Source organism: Natator depressus, chromosome 1 (genome assembly GCF_965152275.1).
Source record: "Natator depressus isolate rNatDep1 chromosome 1, rNatDep2.hap1, whole genome shotgun sequence".
Classification (NCBI taxonomy): Eukaryota; Metazoa; Chordata; order Testudines; family Cheloniidae; genus Natator; species Natator depressus.
The window spans coordinates 265,051,818-265,077,025 of NC_134234.1; the positions used below are offsets into that span (position 1 = coordinate 265,051,818).

Sequence of the window (25,208 nt, forward strand, 5' to 3'; positions counted from 1 at the left end):
CTAGGAGTTCTCAAGTGGTTTTAACCTGCATCCACACTACAGAGTGGTCATGTAAGCAGCTGACAAGTTGTGCTAACTGGAGCTTTAGCCTATACCCCCTAATTCTCTAGATACATTCCACCATATTTGACACACTTGCTTCCCTGAGTGCAACACAGCAAAAAGGAATTTGGTCTCCTTCCTTGATTATAAGAAAGCTGCAGTGTGCCTGGTAATTTTTGAAAATGGCTTTAATAATTTTATAAAACTAGTTTAATTACATAGGACCAATCATAATAAAAAGTAAATTAAAACAAAGTAAATCACAATCAATCACATTTCTTATGCATTAATTTCATTTTTGTTGTAATTTGTAAAGCTTGTCAACCATGCATAACTTCCTCTGACCTTGAATTACATATAATGGTACTGTCAGGAATTAGAGCCTGCTGCAGAGCCAGTCTCCAGGCAACCTAATGACTGCAGCTGAGCTGCAGTAGGCTGCCTGATTGGCTGCGCCAACTGATTGGTTGGAGGAGTCTCTGAGGCCCTGCAGCAGTTCAGAGGCTGCTCAAAGCACTTCCTAACACCTCTATTAGCTTCTGCTCCTGCCTTTGTTCTCTCCAGGTAACCCAATTCTGATCCTTGACTCTGATTCCTGACCTCTGACTTTGGCTCTGACCCTTGGCTCTGGCACCTGGCCTTTGACTCCAGCTCTGACCCTGGGTTCTGATTCCTGGCTACCCCAACTCCTGTTCTAACTGCTAGGCATGATCATTGGGCCTGACTCCTGCTCCAATCACTAGGCATGACTGCCCAAGTCCTAGTCATTTGACAGATACAATAGCAAGTACTCCATACAGCAGAAATGTGCTTAATTCTTTTATACCTGCTTAGATGTACATACGCAGGAAAACAGTGTGGTTGCCAAAGTGACAAGATCATCAGAAGGGTCTCCAGGCTTTAGGGATCCTTCTACAGTCACAATTGATAAAGGAGGAAAAAGTAAAATCAAGATATTATTTCCTCATACAAATTTAATAAAAACATAATGTTTTCAATGCAGCTGCTCCAACCTGCACCAGCTGCAATATGGTTCAGGAAATAGTCAATATGAAGGAGAGGCACGTTCCCCATCTTACACATTCCCCACTTCTGTGAAGAAGGCATATTTCTTTTCTGGTACAGGGAAACGTTTTCAAGATGCGTGTAATTTTGTGGATGGCAGAATACAGGTTTAACTGGCAGCACACTTTAACAAGTTCTTCTTGTTTAAATTAAAAGAAATCTCAGATGTATGAACAGTAAGAAAGTGCAAAATAAAGTCAGAGAAGCCTCTTCCATCCCAGGCTCATTTTTTCCCTGGGAACCCCCTGTCTGAAAATATCAGTTAGCGTCTCCCCCATTTATTGGAAATGTCATTAAGTCATGTTTTGACAAGTGAAAGTAAATAAGGCACAGTTCAGTAGGTCATAATTTCTTAACTGTTAGTTACAGTGGCAGAAAATTGTATACTGTATTTTAAAGAACTTCTCCATAACAAATAAAACTTCTTGCTACAAAAAATTATATCTGAAATGTGATTATTTCAACTCCATAGCTGTAATGATCTACAACACACCTTGAAGTGCAATTGTTCTTCTTCCAGAACTGCGAGATACGGTGGCTTCCTTGAAACTATGTTCCTGGAGAGAGAGGCCATGTTTAGATCTTCTTGTAGACACGAGAGGCTGCATCGCAATAATAAGCCTGAGTTCCATTTCTGCTTTCTTCCATACTGGATCATCTTGATTCTAACAGTTTAAACAGAAATAGGTAATGGAAATTTGCCTTAATAATTTATGAACCTAAGTACATTTTAATACCCTCATATATACCATATAGTAAATTTGGATTACCTGAAGAAAATTAGCAATCAGTCCAACAGTAGAATCGAATACATCCCACTCTTCATAGCTGAAAGCTAACTTTATAAACTTCATAGCAGCTTCTCCAGAAACACCATTTTTCCCTACAACAACGGCAAATAAAAATATAATTCTTTTTAAAAATATAACATTCAGTAAAATTAAAGCTATTTTTAGCATCTGCAGAATACAAAACTAAGATTCCACACAAGAATTCTGCAGACATTGAACAACCTTGAGGGATTTCTCAAAAACTCCACAAAATAGACTTTTTGTATTATATTGTTGGATATTTTTCAGTGTTTATAAGACTGCACTGCCATACCTGTATTGTCATGTTACATTCCAAAAGTTCACGTTGCTGTTGAAATTAATGAGTCTTTTTGATGAAGTCATGGACCTAATTCTACCTGCCTCCAGAAATAACCTCAAAATGGTTGCAACCATAGTCCCCACATATGCCCCTCCTTCCAATTATTACTTTTAAGAATGTGAAAAACTTGTGCAAAGAATAGTTCTCATTGCTATATCTGCAAATATACATACTGGGGAGCCTCTTCTCCCTACCCTCGCAAGTGAATCCATATAAGAGCAGGGCAGAATAGGGAGTCTCAAGCTCCTTTCTGCCATAGGCAAGGGCCCCAGGTAGTACATTCAGCAGTGTTCCACAGTCCCAAGACAGCGTTCTAGTGAGTGAGCTCCAAAGGGTATTCCTTTGGTTGAAGGTGCTGGGAAGAGGGTTAGATTTATGTTTGGCAGCAGGTATCTTTTTGAAGGAGCGCTAAGGACTGCTCCAAGGCCACATCATTCTGTTCTACACAGATATGATGACTCAAGGACCCTCTGCTCAGCCACGTCCACCCCTCTCTCCTCCCTAAGCACATCTCACAATTATAACATCAGAAACTGGCCTTTGATATTTGTAAAGCACTTGAGGATCTCTGGATCAACTGTGCTATGTATGTTCAAAGTAGTAGCATTTTATTATAATGCCTGTATGTTTACAACTTGCTATTTCAGTAAAGCTTGTAATAGCTTTGTAATTAAAATTGAAACAATATTTAATGATTAGTTCTGATTGTCTGAATACTAATAGAAGGTAGGATCTTGCAAACTTTGTAGGCATAGAACTACCATTGGAGTTCTGCGTGCTGAGAGTTTGCATGACTGGGTTCAAAATGCTTTGAAAACCCAAACTAATATACCTGTTAATATCAGCTGCAGAAGTGTCGATGACGCATTTATTACACCAGAAGACTCAGTACAATAACTTTCTTGTGTACTAGCAAAGCTGCCACCACCTAAAACAAAAGTAACTCATCAGATAATAATAGAATTTATTTGATGTTATATTTTATTTAGTCATAATCAGAACGGCTCAGAAACCAGAATTCCTGTTGTGCAGGAAATTTTGAAATTAAAAAAATATCATCATAATGAAAACTCGCAATTTCAAAATTCACATGGAACAAAGGGAGTCCAAAATTTTTGTTTTGAAAAAATCAAAAAAGACATTCTGTTTTGACTTTTTCCTCAACAAAATTAATGAGTCTCCACAAGCTGCCCAGAGCTCAGGCAGCCCATATTCTGGACTATATAAGAACATAAGAATTTAAGAACAGCCATACTGGTTCAGCCCAAAGTTCCATCTAGCCCAGTATCCTGTCTTCCGACAGTGGCCAATGCCAGGTGCCCCAGAGAGAATGAACAGAACAGGCAATCATCAAGTGATCCATCCCGTCGCCCATCCCCAGCTTCTGTCAAACAGAGGCTAGGGACACCATCCCTGCCCATCCTGGCTAATAGCCATTGATGAACCTATCCTCCATGAATTTATATAGTTCTATTTTAAACCCTGTTATAGTCTTGGCCTTCACAACATCCTCTGGCAAAGAGTTCCACAGCTTGACTGAGTTGTATGAAGAAATACTTCCTTTTCTTTGTTTTAAACTTGCTGTTTATTAATTTCATTTGGTGACCCCTAGTTCTTGTGTTATGAGACGCATTAAATAATGCTTCCTTATTTACTTTCTTCACACCAGTCATGATTTTATAGACCTCTATCATATCCCCCCTTAGTTGTCTCTTTTCCAAGCTGAAAAGTCCCAGTCTTATTAATCTCTCCTCATACGGAAGCCATTCCATACCCCTAATCATTTTTGTTGTCCTTTTCAGAACCTTTTCCAATATATCTTTTTTAAGATGGGGCAACCACATCTGAAAGCAGTATTCAAGATGTGGGCATACCATGGATTTATATTGAGGCAATATGATATTTTCTGTCTTATTATCTATCCCTTTCCTAACGATTCCCAACATTCTGCACATTGAGTGGATGTTTTCAGAGAACTATCCTCGACTCCAAGATCTCTCTCGAGTGGTAACAGCTAATTTAGACCCCATCATTTCATATGCATAGTTAGGATTATGTTTTCCAATGTGCATTACTTTGCATTTAATCAACATTGAATTTCATCTGCCATTTTGTTGCCAGTTTTGAGAGATCCTTTTGTAGCTCTTTGCAGTCTGCTTGGGACTTAACTATCTTGAGTAGTTTTATATCATCTGCAAATATTGCCACGTCACTGTTTACCCCTTTTTCCAGATCATTTATGAATATGTTGAATAGTACCGGTCCCAGTACAAACCCTTGTGGGACACCACTATTTACCTCTCTCCATTCTGAAAACTGACCATTTATTCCTATCCTTGTTTCCTATCTTTAAACCAGTTACCAACCCATGAGAGGACCTTCCCTCTTATCCCGTGACAGCTTACTTTGCTTAAGAGTCTTTGGTGAGTGATCTTGTCAAAGGCTTTCTGAAAATCTAAATACACTATATCCACTGGATCCCCCTTCTCCACATGCTTGTTAACCCCCTCAAAGAATTCTAGTAGATTGGTGAGGCATGATTTCCCTTTACAAAAACCATGTTGACTCTTCCCCAACAAATTGTGTTCATCTATGTGTCTGACAATTCTGTTCTTTACTACAGTTTCAACCAGTTTGCCTGGTACTGAAGTCAGGCTCACTGGTCTGTAATTGCCTGGATCATCTCTGGAGCCCTTTTTAAAAATTGGCATCACATTAGCTATCCGCCAGTCATTTGGTACAGAAGCTGATTTAAATGATAGGTTACAAACCACAGTTAGTTGTTCTGCAATTTCACATCCGAGTCCTTCAGAACTCTTGGGTGAATACCATCTGGTCCTGGTGACTTATTACTGTTTAGTTTATCAGTTTGTTCCAAAACCTGCTCTAAGGACACCTCAATCTGGGACAGTTCCTCAGATTTGTCACCTAAAAAGAATGGCTCAGGCTGGGGAATCTCCCTCACATCCTCAGCCATGAAGACTGTTGCAAAGAATTCATTTAGTTTCTCTGCAATGTCTTTATCGTTCTTGAGTGCTCCGTTAGTATCTTGATTGTCCAGTGGCCTCACTGTTGTTTAGTTTCTGATGCACTTAAAAAAAAATTTGCTATTACTTTTTGAGTCTTTGGCTAGCTGTTCTTCACATTCTTTTTTGGCCTTCCTAATTATATTTTTACACTTCACTTGGCAGAGTTTATGCTCCTTTTTATTTTCCTCACTAGGATTTAACTACCCAGAAGGTAGGAAGCCCAGACAAGCCTGGCTCAAACCGGGGCTTCCAGAGCTACCGGGATCCCAGCTGTGTGGCAGCCCACAATACCAGCAGACAAGCTGTCAGGAAGCCTGCCTGGTTTCTGTTGGAAGATTCAATAAAGCCAACACATTCCCACAAAATATTTTTATTTTGATTATCAGCATTTTCTGACAGAAAAATTCTTTGTTAGAAAACTTCTGACCAGCTCTAGTCATAATGATCTTGGAAGTAAAATACAATTATTAAGTGTATTTAATTTATACATGTTATTTTATTACCAAAACATCTTCCACTCCATGGTTCTAATTCTGTCCTTATTTACACCTCCATAGAACGCTACTGACTTAAATGTAGAGGCATCGGGTGAAAATCAGTGCAAACTTTGACCCCTCAAGTGTCCTTTTGAACAACTATTTTCTGTGGTAAATAAACTGGATTAGACAGATTCTCTCTGAAATTACACTCATGCAACTGAAGTTAAAGGTAGTGGGGATGTGTGGGTTTGACTTAGGACAGAAAATGACCTGCCCTATATACCCAAACACATGAGATTAAAAATGTTTTAAACAGTGCCAGGGCAAATCAAAGAAATAGAGATCTTTGGTTTATAATTTGAAACATTCCAGGCATTCACATAATAATTAGCAACTAAGCATTTGGCTGCAAAGACCTACTGCCACGTGAAGTTTGCACAAAAGAGGCTTGTCAGCACATCCCAAGAGAAATGTGCAGCCATCAGCTGGGATTTTAATTCAGAGGCGGGCAAACTACGGCCCGTAGGACCGTCCTGCCCAGCCCCTGAGCTTCTGCCCTGGGAGGCTAGCCCCTGACCCCTCCCCCGCTGTTCCCTCTCCAACGCAGCCTCAGCTCACTGCTCCGCCGGTGCAATGCTCTGGGCGGCGGAGCAGTGAGCTCCTGGGGCAGCACAGCTACAGAGCCCAGCCTGACCTGGTGCTCTGTGCTGCGCAGCGTGGCTGCCTGTCCTGGTGCAGCCACGCCACCAGCCACCAGTGATCCAGGCAGCGCGGTAAGGAGGCAGGGAGCAGGGGGTTGGATAAGGGTCAGGGCATCCAGAGGGCAGGAACAGGGTGGTTGAATGGGGGCAGGAGTCCTCAGGGGGCAGTCAGGAAGGGGGGAGGTCAGGGGATAGAGAGCAGGGGGTGGATGGGGCAGAGGTCCCCGGGGGTCCAGCAGGGAACAGGGGGGTTGGATGGGGCAGGAGTCCCGGGGGTGCTGTCAGGGGGCGAGAAGCAGGAGGGGTTGGATGGGGGTGGGGGCCGGGCCATGCCTGGCTGTTTGGGGAGGCACAGTCTCTCCTAAGCATCCCTCCATACAATTTCCGAAACCTGATGTGGCCGTCAGGCCAAAAAGTTTGCCCGCCACTGTTTTAATTACATGATTAGTTGATTTGTGCATGTTTTTTTTTAAAACAGTCGCTATTTAAATGGTTTTACCAGCAATAAAACATTCTTTCAGTATGAAATTCACTCCTCCCCACACAAAGCTTGACTAAATGTACTTTGTTCAGGGAATGAAGTGGATGTCAAGCGATGGAATGCACCATCACAACCTACAGGCTGGCTATAGGACTGCATCGTAGCCCATTGGAAACTAGCATTCCAGCCCACGGGCTAAAATAGCAACCACAGTCGCTCTCCACATCCTCTATGCTGGAACGACTGGATACAGATAAGCATATATCAAGTGGGTCCTACCTTGGGTCCCCTTCCATGCTGAGCTATTCAGAAAAGGTGCAGACTTTCTGTGAAGCACAAGTTGTTACTCCAGATATACAATGGTAAAGCTGAGAGCTGAATCTGGCCAAAGGTTTTAACTTAATTATATCAAATTTTGGGAAGGCATAATTTTAAAAAAAAAGTAAGTTTGATTTGATCAGTGCTATGATTATAACTGAAACACATACTTCTGCAGGTGAGATTTTTATTTTATGGGAGTAAGAAACACTGAGGTTCTTTACCAGTGTATTTTCATTTTTATGCCATTACCTGCCAGGATATCCATGCCTGCAAAAAAGAGCTCTGAAACCACATCACGAATCTCAGTTTCCTCAGGAACAGGTGGGGCAGGGCGCAACACTTGTCGATTACTATCAGAGAGAGCTTCTAGGATGGCAAGGAAATGGGCTGCAGTGCCATCAAACATCTCTGTCAGCAGCCGTTCTGTAACAGTACGAGGCCATGGCAACTAAACAAGAGATAAATCTTTGTAAGGTTTTGTCATATTTCAAATGCAATACAATAAAGCTGTTTTTTCAAAATAGCTCTCTGTGAAAAAGTGAGTTCAAGTACAAGAAATAACTGCAGTATACATCGTGGTTGTGAATTCTATGATCCAGAGGTATAGCAAAGTATCGGGCCAAGTTTGTAAGGTACCTTAGGAAGGCATGAATTTCACAATAACTACATACACTGCTGCACACTATTCTAGTTACAAAACAAAACAAAACAAAACAATGAAAATTATGAAAGGAAAAAACGTATTAAGCCTATGTAATTCAAAGCTATCCAGATCATGTCCTGTAATCACATGGGCTTGATCACTGGGAGCTGAGGACTCTCAGCGCTTCACAGGAAGTCAGTGAATATCGACAGTGATCAGCACCCCACAGGACTAAAGCTACAGTCCATTAGGTTGCTTCTTTGGTCTGTACATTTTCCAATCAACATAATGTAAAACATAAGACAATACACACAAAACCATATGCACTATGTTTGGCTGCTAAGTAATGAGAAATCTATAAAATAAAATAAAATAAAATAAACAAAAAAACCTGATTTCATGATGCTTTGTTTACATGACTGTTTTTTCCTTGTCAAAATCATTACCAGGTATGGAGCAATGAAGTGGAGACCCAGTATTTAATGGTCACCTGCTCCATCTCATCATCACTCCAGTTATAACAATTTATTTGACATTTTATCAAATAAAAAGCCTTCAGTAAGGTTTCCAGGACCATCTAAACATTATAATATTAGGGAATTTCCTTCCTGCATTGGTGGAGCCACATCCTTTATTTTAATTTTCAAATTAGGCACTTTAATGCAAACAAAGCTAAGATGTATACCCAATAAAAAGGGAATAATTTGTGCCGTATCTGGCAGCATTTCAGCAATTTATATGCTGATGGATTGTATTTTTATTGTAACAAATTATACACCCATCTTTTCAAACAGGCTACCTCTTTAGAGGTAGATACTTATCTTTTCAAAAGAAAGAGCAACCATTTCTACAGGGAGGAGGGTAAATCTACATTTTACTGGCAACCTCATTCCAAACCAAAAGACAAGAAATATTTTTAAACAATTCCTTATAATTATACATGCAGGTTTAAAATTTCCCAAGTACACTACATTGGATTTAAAAACCTAACATTTGTTGCTAAATTATTATATCCCCAATGGTTCTTTCCACAGCATTGAGGAAATAATTACAGTCCCAAACCTGCAACTGACTATATGCAACAGAACCCTGCCCCCACGTATAGTCGTTGACAGTTCATGCACAAAACACAGATTTTATTTAAATAAATGCCTGAGGTTGGGAGGGTAGCTATACACAGCAACGATAGCAATACTGTTTTAGCTGTAAACAGTTTCCTGCGGTGTTTGCAATCCAAATATTACAGCATTGTAGGGGTGAAGGAAAAAATGAAAATTATTAAAAACTACTGTAAAATGAGCCAGTCTATTTTCATTTTCCAAGTTAAATTAAGAGCTAAAAGTACATGGAACTACACATATACTAAAAGTTAAGCGTGCACTTATATATTTTGCTGGATCAGGACCGGACCACTCAGCACCTTGCAGGATCAAACTCTTATCAGGCATTCCAGTCTAAATATCCCTACATTGTGGCTTTTCTACACAAATGTTTCATTTGCTGCAAGCTGAGGTATAAAACTACTCGCACAAGCCTGCCGTGCACTTAAGTGTCCAGGTGGACACTGCTGCTGCGCACTAAAAGTTCCCTAGTGCATTTTGATCTATGGCTGTTTCAAAGCTGGATAAATCAAAGGGCACTAGAAAACTTTTAGTTCATGGCAGCAGGGTCCATACTGACACTGAGTGCACGACACACTAATGCAGGGTAGATTTACGCCCCAGTTTGCCATGAGTGAAGTGCTCATACAGACAAGCTCTCTGTCTTCTTATCATACTATGAGTACTGGACTGCACATGTTTTATAATATTAAAATGTCAAAAAAATTGCTTTAAAAGTGAACCAATGCAGGCAAATATAGTCCTATAGATTTTTCTCCATTTATTTGAACATTAGTAAATCTACAAAATGTGCAGAAATATTTCTGAAAATGGTATCACATTTAAGGTTCACAACACTGAACAAATAATCAAACTATAAAAGCATGTAAAAACAAACAACATGAAAATTCAATACTTCTGTTTGCTAAGGCCAAGAAAACAGGCATGGCAAGTAATGGACAAAAACATCACATTTTAAAAGAATTATTAAGAAATTGATTCCTAACAATCAGTCAGTTTTAAAACCAGGCATTAAGTAAAGTCCAAAACTGATACAGAGTTATGTGAAATCTTTAGGAATTCCATTGTAAACTGAATTATCTCCTGACCCTGACCACAGACTTCAAAGCCTGCAGAAGCAACACCCCCACTAGAATCGTACACCTGCTTCCCCAAGTCCTGCTGAAGGACATCACCTAAAAACAGCTAAGTTTTACTGAGCCAAATCCTTGAGAAATCTGGTAGTCTTTACATATGCAAACCACACCCTCTTGAGGTTTCAGATAAGTGAGGTTTGGATCAACTGGAATGTGCTATATACTCAGCAATTTAATATGAAAGTATACATGACTGAAATCACATATGACCTGATATTGAAGCCCTTGGTACTCTTTTATACCAATGTATCATACAGATCACTTAAAGTTTGATCAGAGCAATCAGGTCACATCTGAAATGTGTCAGGATGATGATGTTATAGCTTTGCTATTAACTACAGTAAGGCTAAGTTTTTGTCACAGATACTTTTAGAAAAAAGGTCATGGAAAGGTCACTGGCAATAAAATTCACGGAAGCCCGTGACCTGTCTCTGACTTTCACTAAAAATATCCCTGACAAAATGGGGAGGTGGGTTCAGCACCCACTCTTGCTGGGGCTCCCGGGTCCCCCACGGCTGTGGGGAATGGGAGCTCTGGGGTTCCCCTACCCACAGGGGATGACTGCTGCGGGGTCTCCTTCCCCACAAGATGGCTGGGAGCTATGGGGGGCCATCACTGCGGCTGGATAGCTGCAGGGTCCTCCCGCCGCCTGCCGCAGCTGGGCAGCTTCGGGAAGACCCCTGCCTCCCACCGTGTCTGGACAGCTGCGGGGCGGAGGATGTCCCCTGCCACCCACTGCAGCTGGGCAGCTGTGGGGAGGTCCCCCCCACCTGCCACAGCTGGGCAGCTTCTGGGGTTCCCCGCTGCCTGCCACAGCTGGGAAGCTGTGGGGGTTCCCCCGCCACTCCACTGGGCTGGGCAGCTGCAGGCTCCCCTCACCAGAGTGGGGGCTGGGAGCTCCAGCCCCAGGCAGAAAATGTCACAGAGGTCAAAGGAAGTCACGCAATCCATGACTTCCTTTGACCTCCGTGACATAATCGTTGCCTTAACTATAAACAATATCAGTTGAGAAATCCCATGAATTCATAATGTTATCTCTGATGGAACTTATTTATATACCTGTTTTTCCCAATACTCAGACTTTTTTCTATTAGTAAAGAAACAATAACATAGTATGTACAAATGATACTAATATTTAATAGCATATTATTTTCCAGCAAAAATTATACTCTTCTGATTTTGAATATGACTGGGGTTTATCAAATATAGTGCTTTCATTCTCAGGCTATCACAAAAGCACTTTATGAATAAATAAGCTAGATAATGATTGTGCATGTAAATAAAGCTCACCAACAATTCACACAGCTCTGTATATTTGAATATTGACAGAATAAATGATGAGACAGAAATGGGAGTTATGCAAGGAGACGTCTAACTTCTGCCTTGATGGCCTCTCAACCGAGACAGAAAAGACCTCTTGTCTCGCATCTCACCCAGAGGATGGTAGTGTAGCACTTACCTATGCCTCTTGGTACTGCTATATTTGCAATGAGTAAGAATGGAAACCATAGGACCAGATTAACCATAGGTTTACACCACCAAAAACTCTGATGCGGGTCCACAGCATAAAGCCTTCCAGCAGTGGAGGCTGCAATGATGCAAAGTGACTGCAACCTTCTTCCTACCTGGATGAGGGCTGTGTAGTGCCAATGCAGCCCAATAAGTGGAAAGCACTGACCAGCAAGAGAGAGTAGCTGGAGAGTGTGCTGGTTGAGCCTCCTTGAGTGTTTCCCATTTGGCAGAGCGGCTATGTAGCCCTAGCAAAAATTAAAGTTGCCCCAACTCCAGATGAAACCACAAGGGAAAAAGCAGAATTACCATCTGCCTTTCTTGGGGTGAATCACCCCTGGAACGTAAAGGGCTTCTCTGGCTCTGGGAACTGTAAATCACACCTCCCTGCACCAGCGTTAGTAGAAGTTCTATAACCTGTGTTATGGAGGGGGTCAGACTTGATGATCACAGGATCCCTTCTGGCCTCAGAATCTATGAATGTATGAATCTTGTCTCTAGGAAAGGTCTTGAACCCAATGACTTTAAACCTGACTCAGAAGGAAGAGTGATACTCTCTGAGGTATATGGGGGGAACCATTATGAATACACATAATAGTATAAGAATAAATGCGGCTATTAAAGCTAATAAAGTAGGTCTGGAAGTTGTCCAAAGAAAGCAAGTATGCAAAAATATTTAATATTATGAAAGAACGTGTTTCTCTATACTAATTTACAAGGCCTCTCCCAATGGAACACTTGGCTGAGGCAGCTAAGATTGTTGGCAATAGAATGTGAGTTGGGGAAAATAATGATTTTCATCAAAGGCTATTTTGTACTTTGTACTCATTTATAAAGGTCACAGAATCCTAAGGGGGAGTGACGAATCTCTGAAAAATATACCTTTCAAGGTTTGAAAGGAGTACTGCGACACAAAAATCCACTGAAGATTTGTTGAAGCTGGCCCGGAATCTTTAATGTAGTTAAACACAGTAGGGAAAATTCAAGGGGCCATACACCATGGATGAATTTGAACAATATTTTTTAAAATTATATTATCTTTAAATACCGTAGAGTTGTGGCTATTTTGTAGTGTACAGCCAAGAATATTTATCCTGCACAAATAACTCACACAGCCACTAAAGAAAACAAACCCTGAATGATCCAATATAACCATATTGCCTATTATAATAATTACTCCCTTAAGTTGGTTCTGAGTCTTAATGGTAAAGTTAATATGTTATTTATAAGGCTGGAAAGGGAAAACAAATCATTCTGTTTGCAGATAATGCTGTATGCCCACAAAAGATGTGTGTTAGGCAAAGCTATGTCATATCATTACTAAAAATAAGTAATAAATAGATCAAAAAGAAAAAAAGATTTACACAAAATTCTAAACTTACATTTTGTGCTTCCTTTAGATTAACCCTTAATTTTGGTCGAAAAAATCCTTTGGGCTTTCTTCTGGATTCATATACTGCTCTCTTGAAAACCATTACTGCCATCTGCTCAAAGAGAAGCATGTGAGTAAAAACTGTATTATGTATTCCGCTTGTTCAGCTGCATGTACTATAATTTTTATAAATTGTGACATGTTTATACCTTTATAGTGGCCTCTCTAAAAACTTTTTTTGTTTCTGAATTTTGTGGTGAAGAACTCATGCTTTCCAACTGCTTTAGTTCATCAATTTTACTCAGACCACGACGAGCGAATACCTATATAGCACAAAAATTGGATAAACAGTTGTTTTACCTATCTTGATATTATAGTTCTGTGCTCTGCTTGCTATGAGAGGGAGAGTATAATAGCCACACCACCTCCTCATCCTTGTGTTCAGAGAACAATAAAGACTGAAATAATAGCCAGCTCCTGTACAACAGATGCAAGGAGAGAGAAACTCCTTACTCTCTCTCCTTTAGTGCAACTGCTGAGAGGCTGGCCACAGTCAAACCCTGAACACTTAGAATGTTTATGTACATATTAAAATGTACTACTGTGCTTTAATTTGAATTGATTAGTTCAATTTATACAGCAAACATACTGTAGTAGCCTAACTACATTTCTGAATGCAGATAAAAAGCAAATATCATAATAAAATTTAATATTTAAATAAATATGCAGTTTGCCATTTATTGTTACAAATACCTCTCCATGGATGCTGGCTTGGCAGTCATAATAACAATAACAAACTGCAGTGTAAAGGGTAGTTCTCCATGTCAAATAGTGTACAGCTAAAAGTGGGACTGATGATTCCATACATATGCTGGCCCACAATAGGTATTCCAGCACCTGTGATGGGAAAAAACAATTATAAACAAAACACTATAAAGAACTGCTCAAAATGTATTAACAGTATAAACTTAAAACAGTTGTGTTTTATAGAAGGGCTGAGAAAAGTATTAAGCATTGACATGCATTTTCTATTGCTCAAAGATGCACATAAAAACATGGTCTTAAATAACGGAGCAAATTAGAACACGAAATCACAGAAAGAGAGTTAATATTTCATTCATTTTACTTTCAGTCATTTATGAATTTTTCCACCTAGAACTGTGTTCATTTTCATCTCTAGACCTGAAGAACTCTATGTAGTCTCTTTCATCAACAGAAGTTAATCCAATAAAAGACATTACATCACCCACCTTGTCTCTCTTCATCTTCACCTGACATTTTATGGTCTGAGATATCAAAACAATCCCAGTTCACTACAGAACTGTTTCCTCATTTAGGGCTTGATCCTGCTCTCATTCAAGTCAATTGCAAAACTCCTACTCACTTGAAAAATGCAAGATCAAGCTCTTTAGGCTTTTATTCCGCAAAGCACTGAGCACTTCTTATGACCGCAAAGCACTGAGCACTTCTTATGAGGTGCTGAGCACACTCTATTCTCACTGTCTTCAGTGGGTGCAGGAGGTTCAGACCTTCAGTTTGGGGAAATTCATCCTCTTCTCTAAACCTACTCTTCACAGCAAAGACCTTTTGATATAATTAACCCTACTAAAAGCCAGGTCTCGCTTGATTTCTACAGAATCGCAACACTTCACCCTACTGAACAGCATTTTCCTCTCTTACTGTCTTTGGGCCTGATGCTCTATGAGATGATGAGCACCCTCGTTTCCAAATGCAGTCAATTTACAAACTCAGGCCTTCTGTAAATTACTGAACAGAAAATATATGTCCTGAATGTAGCTGAGAGTATTTCCTCCAGAAATCATGAAGCACATTACACGTATAATATGAGCTACACTGGCATATAGAATAAAGATACAAAGTCACTTCCAGTTTCAATGCTAAGATGTTCAAATGGAAGATTTCCTTTGAAACTCTCCAGTCACTGAGAGGGATACACTTGCTCTTTATGAAAGACTGAAATAACCATATGTCAACAACAAAAAATACTGGATCCAGGATTGTCCAGTGTCTGTTTACTCCAGGTGGGGGGAAAATTGAAATCCAATTCAAATCTAGATAAGTAAAAAAATAAAGTCCAGGCACACCAACTGAGATACTCATATGAAAGAACAACGAGGCATCCTTGTGGCACCTTAGAGACTAACAAATATATCACTTGTGCCAGCAATGCCCCTCTGCCATGTACACTGGCCAAACCGGACAGTCTCTACGCAAAAGAATAAATGGATACAAATCTGACACAGGAATTATTACATTCAAAAACCAGTAGGAGAACACTTCAGTCTCCCAGGACACTCAATAACAGACATAAAAGTGGCAATTCTTCCACAAAAAAACTTCAAAAACAGACTCCAATGAGAAACTGCAGAACTGGAATTAATTTGCAAACTGGACACCATCAAATTGGGCCTGAATAAAGACTGGGAGTGGATGGGTCACTACAAAAACTAATTGCCCTCTGCTGATACTAATACCTTCTTGTCAATTGTTTGAAATGGGCCACCTTGTTTACACTGGCCTCATTAGCACTACAAAAGTGATTTCCACCCCTTCTTGTCAACTGTTGAGAATAGCCCATTCCACCTTAATTGAATTGGCTCATTAGCACTGGCCCCCACCCCCCACTTGGTAAGGCAACTCCTATCTTTTCATATGCTGTGTATTTATACCTCCCTACTGTATGTTCCATTCCATGCATCTGATGAAGTAGCTTTTAGCCCACGAAAGCTTATGCCCAAATAAATGTGTTAGTCTCTAAGGTGCCACAAGGACTTTGTGTTGTTTTTGCTGATACAGACTAACACAGCTACCACTCTGAAACCTGTCATATGAAAGAAATGTTCATGGTTAAAAAAAACCCCAGCCACAGGGTGTCACTACAGCTCTAACAAAAAACAGCAAAAGGATAATTCCATTCATGTAAACAAACAGCCCAATATGGCTCAGCTTGCTGATTTATATCCTATTTTAAATAGTGGAACTATAACTACGTATAATAAATTATCCTAACCTTAGTTAACAACAGCTTGCCATTAAAAGTCATTGGTACTATTTGCTTTAGTTAAGCATTTATAGTGATGACAGAGTTACAGTGTAGTATCTGTCACATATGGATACAAACATCTGTCTAAAGCATTCTGTTTTATTCAAATTTACAAGTAAACAGTATTATATGATGGATATTTTAAAAAGATTTTTTGTCAAAATTAAGTCAAAAGGCCACATTCTTAGCTGGTGTAAATCAATGTAACTGACTTCAATGGAGCAACAATGATCTATACCAGTTGAAGATCTGGCCCAAAACATCCAGTGGGAATGAGGCTCCATCAGGGATATCTAATTAAGGACTTGAGAACCCTAAGCTGAACCCTAAGCTCAACCCTCTGCCTTCCTCACAAAGCCAGTTTAAGAATCTTGTACCACCCTTTTTTGATAATTGACTACTTTGGAATCACTACCTTGTGTCGAGATATTAGGAGCCAAAGATTGGGGTGATAAATCATTAAAATGTTGTGCAGTTAAAGTCTGCTTCACTTTTGAAATAAATAGTTTATTAAATTAAAAATGAACTAAATACAACTTCAAGGGGCTTGGATGACTCTTACTCCAACACTCCACAGGGGCTTGACTAATCCCACAGACCAGCAGCCTGGTATGGTGGGGATATATGCTCACAGTTGAATGCCACAGAGGTCCATGAAGGCTTGGGGGATTCATGTTCTCCTGCCCTTCTACATGAGAATTTCTGGATACCAAACTCTTTCACCCCACTGTCCAGGATGGTCAGCGTTACTAGTGCCAGGAAGAGTAGAGTCGGGCAGATAAGATTTACCCAATGTGGACAAAATAAAAAAGCATTTCCTTCTTTTCAGTAAAATTCTGTTTGCTGTAAAACTAAAAGTATTCTTAATAGCTGTACAATATACTAGAAATACTAAATATAAAAAACCTTCCAGTTTATCTTGCCATACCTTAGCAGACTGACCTTTGCTCATCAAATGTCTGCATATGGTGTATATATAAATTGTACCTAGAAGAATAAAAATAAATTAAAATCTATACAAAAATGGATATGAGTCCAACATTTCTACTTCAACTCTATTATGCTAGTTAACTGAAATTTTGTTGTTAGTATTTGGATTGTTAATAAGTTTCTTATTTCAAGATGAAAAACAACTGAAAATATAGTTTTAAAAATAAAAACTTTTAACATAATTATTTTTAAATTAGAGAAGTTGAAGCCATTCAAATTATTGTGTAATATTCATGTCCACTGTAAAATAAGTAGAAAAACAGCCTCATAAAAATTAAAATATTACTGAAGTCTTAAATGTCCACTAGAAATATTTAATATCACAGGTCAAATCAAGGGATGTGACTATTGGGGGTAGAATTTTCATGAGAAAATTCATGGGACTTGTGATCTTCAATCACTAAGGTACTTTTGAAAATCCCACTGTGGAAGTGTAACATGTGTAACAAAGTTCTGCATACACAAAAAGCTAGACAAGCAATAAAACACTCCAGGGTGTATATTCTGTGTAGGAAAGGACACCTATAGTGCAAAGAGGCAGCCAAACGCCAATCAACACAACTAGAAGGGCATTTTATCAACAAGCCACCACACAGCATCCACTAATAGGGTATTGGTATATACCTTGGATGTGTAGTGAGCCACAAACCTGCTGCTGCTGAGGGAGCTACAGAAAGATGTTCTTCCCATAAGAAGGAGCAGAGTCCTGGGAGGAGAAATGCCAAAGTTCAGCCCCTACCCTAACCTCGTTTCAGCCAGCTGGAAGGAGCTAATGCTGGCCAAAACCATGCTCAAGACAGGGATCTGGTCCAGAGAACTGGCAATGGGATCCCAGAATGGGATTTTTAGTAGATTTTAATTTAATTATTTTATTGTGTTTCTTTGGCAGTCAAGGGACAGCTGAAAGGGAGAGGTAGGACCAAGAGTGGTCCCAGCAGATAAGTGTGGTTAGAATCTCCAGCCCCATTACAGCTCTAAACAGGAAAGAAGATACCAGCACTTCTTCACCGCCAATTCAAAAGCACCTTTTCTCTCATATGCAATTTTATATTACAATTTAGCATCAAATAATAATCCATTATTTCGGGTGGGAGAAAAAAACAGAATGACCTTTTAAGAATTCTTGATACGTCTCTTTTTATATACCCAAGTCTGTTCATCTGATCTAAATTAAGCCAAGTATGAACAACACACTTACATGGTGGATAATATTAATCAGATACAGATGGAATCAAATTCTTAATCTAAAATGGTTTCCATTTTTAAAGGAATTTTTATCATTAAATCCAATGCTGGAGAATATTATAAAAAAAAAGCAAACTTTTTATGTTTCAAACAGTCACATAAGTTATTTCCTACACTTCAGAAATGTAATCCTCTTTGTACAAAAAAATCCCTATTTGTAAGTACATTTTATAACTAAAAAAATTCTCCAGTTTGCTCATGTCTCAGCATTTAATTTAAAAAATGCTTTCATTATGATCTGTCAGAATTAATTACATGAGTACACTCAAAACACTGCTCAACTGTGGTCTATGAATAAGTTATTTCTTTTACAGATGTCCAACACAAAAATGTAATACCATAGAGAAAAATGAAAAATGAAAGTCATCGTGAATTTCAAAATATCATTATTTAATTGTTGAAAAAAATACTTATTAAAAGGGAACTAGATTTTCACTCGCAGTCTTTTTGTTGTCATTACTGAACAAGTATGAAACTTCCTTCCCAAGGCATACTTCGATAGAAAAATATAAATGAAATGTGTAACGTACCATTATAGATAAGCCAACATAAATGCTCCTGAGGTAGAGCCACCTGCATAATGAGTCGTAAAAAGGACAAGATATTGAAACACATCTGCAGAGATTCTTGATTCTGTAGATTTCTATCACTGCTGCATACCATCTGGTAAATGCAAATATTCCTTCCTTGTAAAGCATGGAACTGAAGTGTATGGGAACAGAAGTAAAATAAGAAACTTTCTTTTAAAATATTTATATTTATCAGTTTTCACATTAGCAAAGCACAACAAAATACTAAACATGAGACAGTAAAGCATATAGCAGAGTTATACCATGACAGTTACAGGCATAGTGAATTAGAGAACAGAGAAGGTGTTATTAAGCTGTGCAGATAGCTTCCATTAGATCCACATGCAGAGAATAAGTTTAATGCACTAGTCTCCTGCATGACAGAGTGGTAGGAAGGAAGGATAAATAAGGCACTGGACTGGGACTCAGGACAAAAGTAGATCAGTGCCTAAGGTCTAACTCTGTATATATCAATATTATATGGACTAAGCTTTCTAATTTAGGCACCTTCCATTTTGAAATTAGGTCCTGTGGCATTTCCAAGGTCCATGAAGATGGACGGAAACTTAACACATGTCGCAAGTTAACTAAAGGAAACCATTTCTGGAACTTTAGATTTATTTTAAAAATTATCTTGTAAAAGCAAAATAAAACAGACTAATGAAATCTCTGACCATATTCCCTTCTTGAGGCTGAACAGTTTTTAAATACCAAAACAAACAATAGCTCTCATATTTCCAGAGCACCCTGTCCTGGATTCTAAGCAAGTCACCTCATTCCGTCTCTTCCCAGAAAAAAAAATCTAAGGCCCTTTTTAAGGCTCTACTCCTAACTAAGGTCAGCTGTTCCTGATCATCACAAGTGCAGGCAGAAAACTCACGGCTTATCCTAGCTCAGAGAGAAATCCAAATACCCACATCAGTGTCTGGTGCAGCAGAGATTCAACAGAGCACTGCTGGGACAGAATGCATTATTTTTGTGATGCCTCCCTCTCACCTTGCCCTGCCTTACTCATACCAAAGGACCTATCACAAGCCCTTGGTCTCTTGTAGCGATAACACAAAGGAATGTTTACATCCTCCCTGAGGTCATTTGGCTTTCCTACAAATTTTCATTATTTACAGATGAAACTAATGACCATATATATCTATTTATCAGTCTATTTCATTTAATTCCTGGAAAAGAATATATTGATAGTAGTGTGATGCTGCTTTGTCATCAAGCAGTTTATGTGTAGTATTTTTACACAGAAATCCTGCACAAATTACAATACAAAGTTCTAACTGTGTTGACTGCCTTGTTTTCATATCATGGAGGAACACAAAAATTGCCACATTCAATCAGTGACCAGTCATCAACTTTGGTCCATATCCTGTCTTTGACAGTAGTTTATACCAGCTGTTTTGGAGGAGAAACCCTGGTCATGGAATAACCTGCCCACAGGAAAATTGTCTACCTACCCCCAATTAGTTAGATGTTGGATTATGCCTTGAAACATGAGGGGTTATATCCCTTCCAAAACTTTTTTAAAATCATTAATTTTATAACCCTGGATATTCTCAGCATTCAGACAATTGTTAATCCATTTTTAACCTCAATGACATCTTGTGGCAAGGAGCTCTGTAGGCATGTGTGTCATTTCCTATTCTGGATATGTGAACGATTAAAGAGCTCCAGGTATTAGTAAATCTACCTCTCATTAGTGCAACAGTCTGATATACATTTATTGAAGCTTAATAATGGCCTCTTATTTTGAAAACATTAACATTTTTGTTAAAACTCTTTCTTGTTTATACCTACCGTAAGTGCAGCACTTTTATCACCAAAGCCATTTGGAAAAAACATGGACTTAAACTGATTCACGTCTGCTATTACCTCATCAAGGTTTATAGAACTGAACTGCTGAAGATACCGTCCATAGCACTGTAAAAGTGCCATCTTATATTCCTGGAATGTGAAGAATATGTTATTCATAGATTTTGCATTTTATTTTTCTATGCAATTATAAAATGTGTATTATACTTTCTTACACTCGTTTAACAAATGGCAATGTAGAACAATAACTGGAGGTGAAGTAGACTCATCCAGGACTATGCTGAGAAGTCAGGAAAACATTTTGTAATGTAGTTTATAATGATAAAGTCACCCACTGAAAGCATTAGGATCTTTGGAGTAATCAAAGATGAGTCAGGAGTTTTTTTTATTCAGAAACATGACAAATACCTGACAGTGGATTTAAAATATTATGTTCTCACGACAACACAACAAAGTCATGGGCTTCCTGGAATGTCCTACAGCTTGAGAGGGGTAATCATAATGCTATTACTGAGAAAAGCACTTCAGAACAAAAAGCTTTATAAACTATACACAAGGATTGTTATTTCATCCCCCACTGCAGTGCCCACATCTTGGGCAAAAAGAGCAAACCGTTTCAGAGTTCACACCAAACCCACACACTGCTGTAGAACAAGAAGTGATGAAAACTAATTGATTCCATTGAAACTGCAGAAGGAATTTAGATACCTTAACTGTCCAATACACCTCGTTTCATAATCCTACTCTTGTGAAAAATGCCATGGGATCTTTAATAACTACAAGCAGGCAGGAACTCAGGCTTTATGTCTCATCCATAAGACAGCCCTTCGGTAGTACAAAGATCCCTTCTAAGACTATGCTGGGACAGTGGTTCCATACTGACTCAGAGGTTGAACTGCCACCTATTGCAGAGGTTCTCAAACAGTGGGTTGGGAGCCCGTTTTAATGGGGTCGCCAGGGCTGGCTTAGACTTGCTAGGACCTGGAGCCAACGTCTGAGCCCCACTGCCCAGGAGAGACTGGGGGAATCTCGCATGAGGCACACATAGCCCCTGCCATGGGAAGAAGGGCAGAATGGGGGACACACTGAGCCCTTTCCATGGGCATAAGAGAATAATGGAAGGCATGTGGAGGATGTGAAAAGACGGTGCACACAGAGCTGCTGGAATGGGGGACTCCGGTATGGGAGGAGTGAGGAATAGGGAATACACATAACCTCTGTCAGGGGGAGATTGGGAAAGTTGCAAGGAGTCCCTGAAATAGAGGGGATGGCATGCAGGGAGCTTGTGGAAGGTACTGGAGGGATGCAACGAGGCCAGGTATGTGCAAGAAGCTCGGCCTAGGAAGTGTGAAACCCTCTAGAACTAAATAAGTTCAGTTGCAATTAATTACCTTCCAGCCTTACTCCTGGGGGAATTCTGCATCAAAAAATTAAAAATTCTACACACAATATTTTAAAATTCTGCATATATTATTTCTCAAAATAACACAATATAATCACACTGGTATCAATTATTTTGGAAAATAAATTTTAAAATACCTGTCAGCAAGTATGTCTGTAACAATACAGATAATGAAAAAGATTCAGGAAATGTTTTTTGTCAAATAGATTCCTTACTAGGCATATAAATACAGAACTTTGAGTAATTCATTTAAACTACAATACAGAACCATATTTCCCGCCCCCATCAGAAGCAGTGCAAAAGCTTGGGGGAGTCTGGGGTAATGGAAGAGATGAGGGAGAGGAAAGGAGCCTGGGAGTGAACCTGGGGGGTTGTTAGGTGTGGGTGGAAGAAATATGGAACAGATTTTGGGGGGGGGAGGGGTTTAGGGAGCCTCCCCTATGCAGACCCTGGCTGATCCCTAGCCTCTCCCATTCAGTCAGGCACATCTGCCCCTGACTCCATGTGTCCCTGTCACTCCATGTGTCCTTGCACCTGCTCCTCCATCCCCATGTGTCCCTCCACCCCACACAGCCACCCTCCATGTGTCTCTGCATCCCCTCCCTGTCCCTGGATGTCCCTGTACCCCTCTGCCAGTCCCCTACCCCCATCCCCATGTGTCCCTGCATCCCTCCCGCTTGTGCAGGACCAGCTCTAGGCACCAGCAAATTTTTTGCTTGGGGTTGCAAAAAACCTAGAGCTGGCCCTGCGCTTGTGCCCATGTGTTTCTATGCCCCCACTCGGCCACCCCCTTCCCCTGTATGACCCTACACCCCCTCCCCCTGTCCCCATGTGGCCCAGCACCTCCACTCCCATTCAGCCCTTGTCCCAGTCTGTCCTTCCCCAATAGCCCTTAGGAACCCCAGTCTCTGACACCTCCCCAGCCCCACGCTGTCTGTCCCCCCATATCTCCTGTTTACTGACTTGGCCCCACAGGCACAGCGCTGCCAGACAGGCAATCTCTTCCCTTCCCTATTGGCAACTGGGCCCACTCCCACCCTGGAGCAGCTGCTCTGTTTTACTGCCACAGTGGCCCCTGGTGGGCAAAAGGTGGAATTGCAGTAAACTTTCTGGTAGAAGTTATTTTCTGTGGAAAAAGATTATGCGTGGCACATTAATTATGCATGCACGCAGTGGCGCAGAATTCCCCCAGGAATAAGCAGTACATTCTTGAATTGTCTCTGAATATTGGCTGGGAATTAACCCTCAAAATCCCAGGCAATAAACCGGGTTGGCAGGGCCTCCTCTTAAGGACATCCATGTGGTAAGGTTTGAGGTCCCGTTCAGCAGGCAACAAAAGACATGTACTCACCAACACAGGTCCATTCTTTTTACTATTATTAAATATTTTTTATTTTATTGCAAGAGTGCCTAGAGGCCCCAATCAGAGACTGCAGTCCCACCGTGCTAGCATTATACACCCATAATGAAAAGATGGGCCCTGCCTCAAAGAGTTTTTAGTCTTAAACATAAGACGACAGACAACAGGTGGACACAAGAAACAGATGGGGGAGCAAAATGCAACAGTGAAACAATTATGCTCAGTGTAAAAAGCTATGGCCACAATACACCAACTGCAATTAGAGTTATTTTTATTAATTTATCTCACATTCAAAACAGCTTCCAGTAAAGTATAATTAAACTATATCCCAACATAGAAACACACAATGAATCACAAAAAGACTTGGGAGTAGAATCTTTTCTATTTAATATGACTTACTTTGATCTGAATAAGGAGGTCACCAACTTTCAGAAGTTTTTCATTGTAATACCAATCTGGCAGTCGAGGCTTATACTTGATCCAAATATTAAACAAAGTGTTTGCTCTAAACAAACAGCAGGAGACAAAAGTTACACATTAAAAGCTGGCAACAGACCTGCTACATCAAGTAAATGAATAATAAAACCTCCAGTTATGTTAGCCATTAAAGAGCTCTTTCTTCCAAATGCACCTGAAACAATATGAACACTATGAATTTAAAAACCAAGTGATTATTAACATTGATTTGAGCAAACAAGTCAACCATCAAGTTTCAAGCTTTTATCACAATGGATTTACTTTAGGATGAATTACCTCCTATAGAAGTACTTATCAAAATGTTCTAACGTATGAATCCTTTGAAGTATTCCAACAGGGTCATAAGAGATGTATAATGTGTCCCACTTTCCCAGCTAGTATGAAAAATGTTGAAAATCACTGTATGTTTAGAGATGTTCAGTCTTAAAAAACTATTTGGTATTTTAAATAAACTCAATGGATTACAATGTGGAAAAATCATTAGATTAGAACAAATGAATGAAAAGGACAGAAAAGAAAAATGTCAAAAGTAATAAAGCATGTCAGGCAGCCATAAACTAAGTAATTAGTGGATCCTGAAATAAAAACCAATATTTTTCATACTATGGCATGTATCACAGGAATAAGAAGAGAACTAACTAAACAGCCTCTGGTATGAGATTGATCTAGCATGAAATGTACAAGAAAATTACAATAGTTGGAATAGATAAGGACATATGTGCTGGGGGTGGGAGAGAAAAAGCAAATGAAAAACTAACTAAAAAAGTATTCTAAGGGTATGTCTACACTGCAGTTAAACACCCACAGCTGGCCCATGTCAGCTGACTCGGGCTTGTGGAACTCAGGCTGCAAGCTGTTTAACTGTGGTGCAGACATTCAGGAGCCCGAGCCTGAATATTTACACTACAGTTAAACAGCCCCATAGCCTGAGTCCCACGAGCCCGAGTCAGCTGACACGGGCCGGCCGCGGGTGTTTAATTGCTGTGTAGACATACCTCAGGCAATATCAGATATCATCAGTGGCCAAAAATGTCACCTTCTGCTGGGCCAGGTTATTACTCTCTTATGTTTCAGTCACAGACCAGACCACAATTATCTATAGTGCTATCACCAAGGATGATTTAGTGTAACAAACTCCATCTCGGATTAATGCAACAGGTCTCCAATAAACTGTAATTGATCCTCAAGGGCAGCCTGCCTGCTAAGTAGAGTGCACTGCCTACGTCATGCCACCA

At 39.8% G+C, this 25,208-nt stretch overlaps 1 protein-coding gene across 1 annotated transcript in view; it reads right to left on the bottom strand.

Annotated features, from left to right (window-relative positions):
- CFAP54 (cilia and flagella associated protein 54) overlaps window positions 1–25,208 on the bottom strand; it is a 209,517-nt gene that overhangs the window by 177,076 nt on the left and 7,233 nt on the right. The window contains exons 2-13 of the mRNA XM_074941863.1: window positions 23,896–24,001; window positions 20,720–20,866; window positions 18,881–19,052; window positions 17,044–17,102; window positions 13,805–13,948; window positions 13,261–13,374; window positions 13,062–13,163; window positions 7,520–7,718; window positions 3,092–3,187; window positions 1,878–1,990; window positions 1,601–1,772; window positions 869–954 (exon numbers count right to left, since the gene is read on the bottom strand). Of these exons, the coding sequence (XP_074797964.1) occupies window positions 869–954; window positions 1,601–1,772; window positions 1,878–1,990; window positions 3,092–3,187; window positions 7,520–7,718; window positions 13,062–13,163; window positions 13,261–13,374; window positions 13,805–13,948; window positions 17,044–17,102; window positions 18,881–19,052; window positions 20,720–20,866; window positions 23,896–24,001 (1,510 nt within the window). The remainder of the gene's footprint in view (window positions 1–868; window positions 955–1,600; window positions 1,773–1,877; window positions 1,991–3,091; window positions 3,188–7,519; window positions 7,719–13,061; window positions 13,164–13,260; window positions 13,375–13,804; window positions 13,949–17,043; window positions 17,103–18,880; window positions 19,053–20,719; window positions 20,867–23,895; window positions 24,002–25,208) is intronic.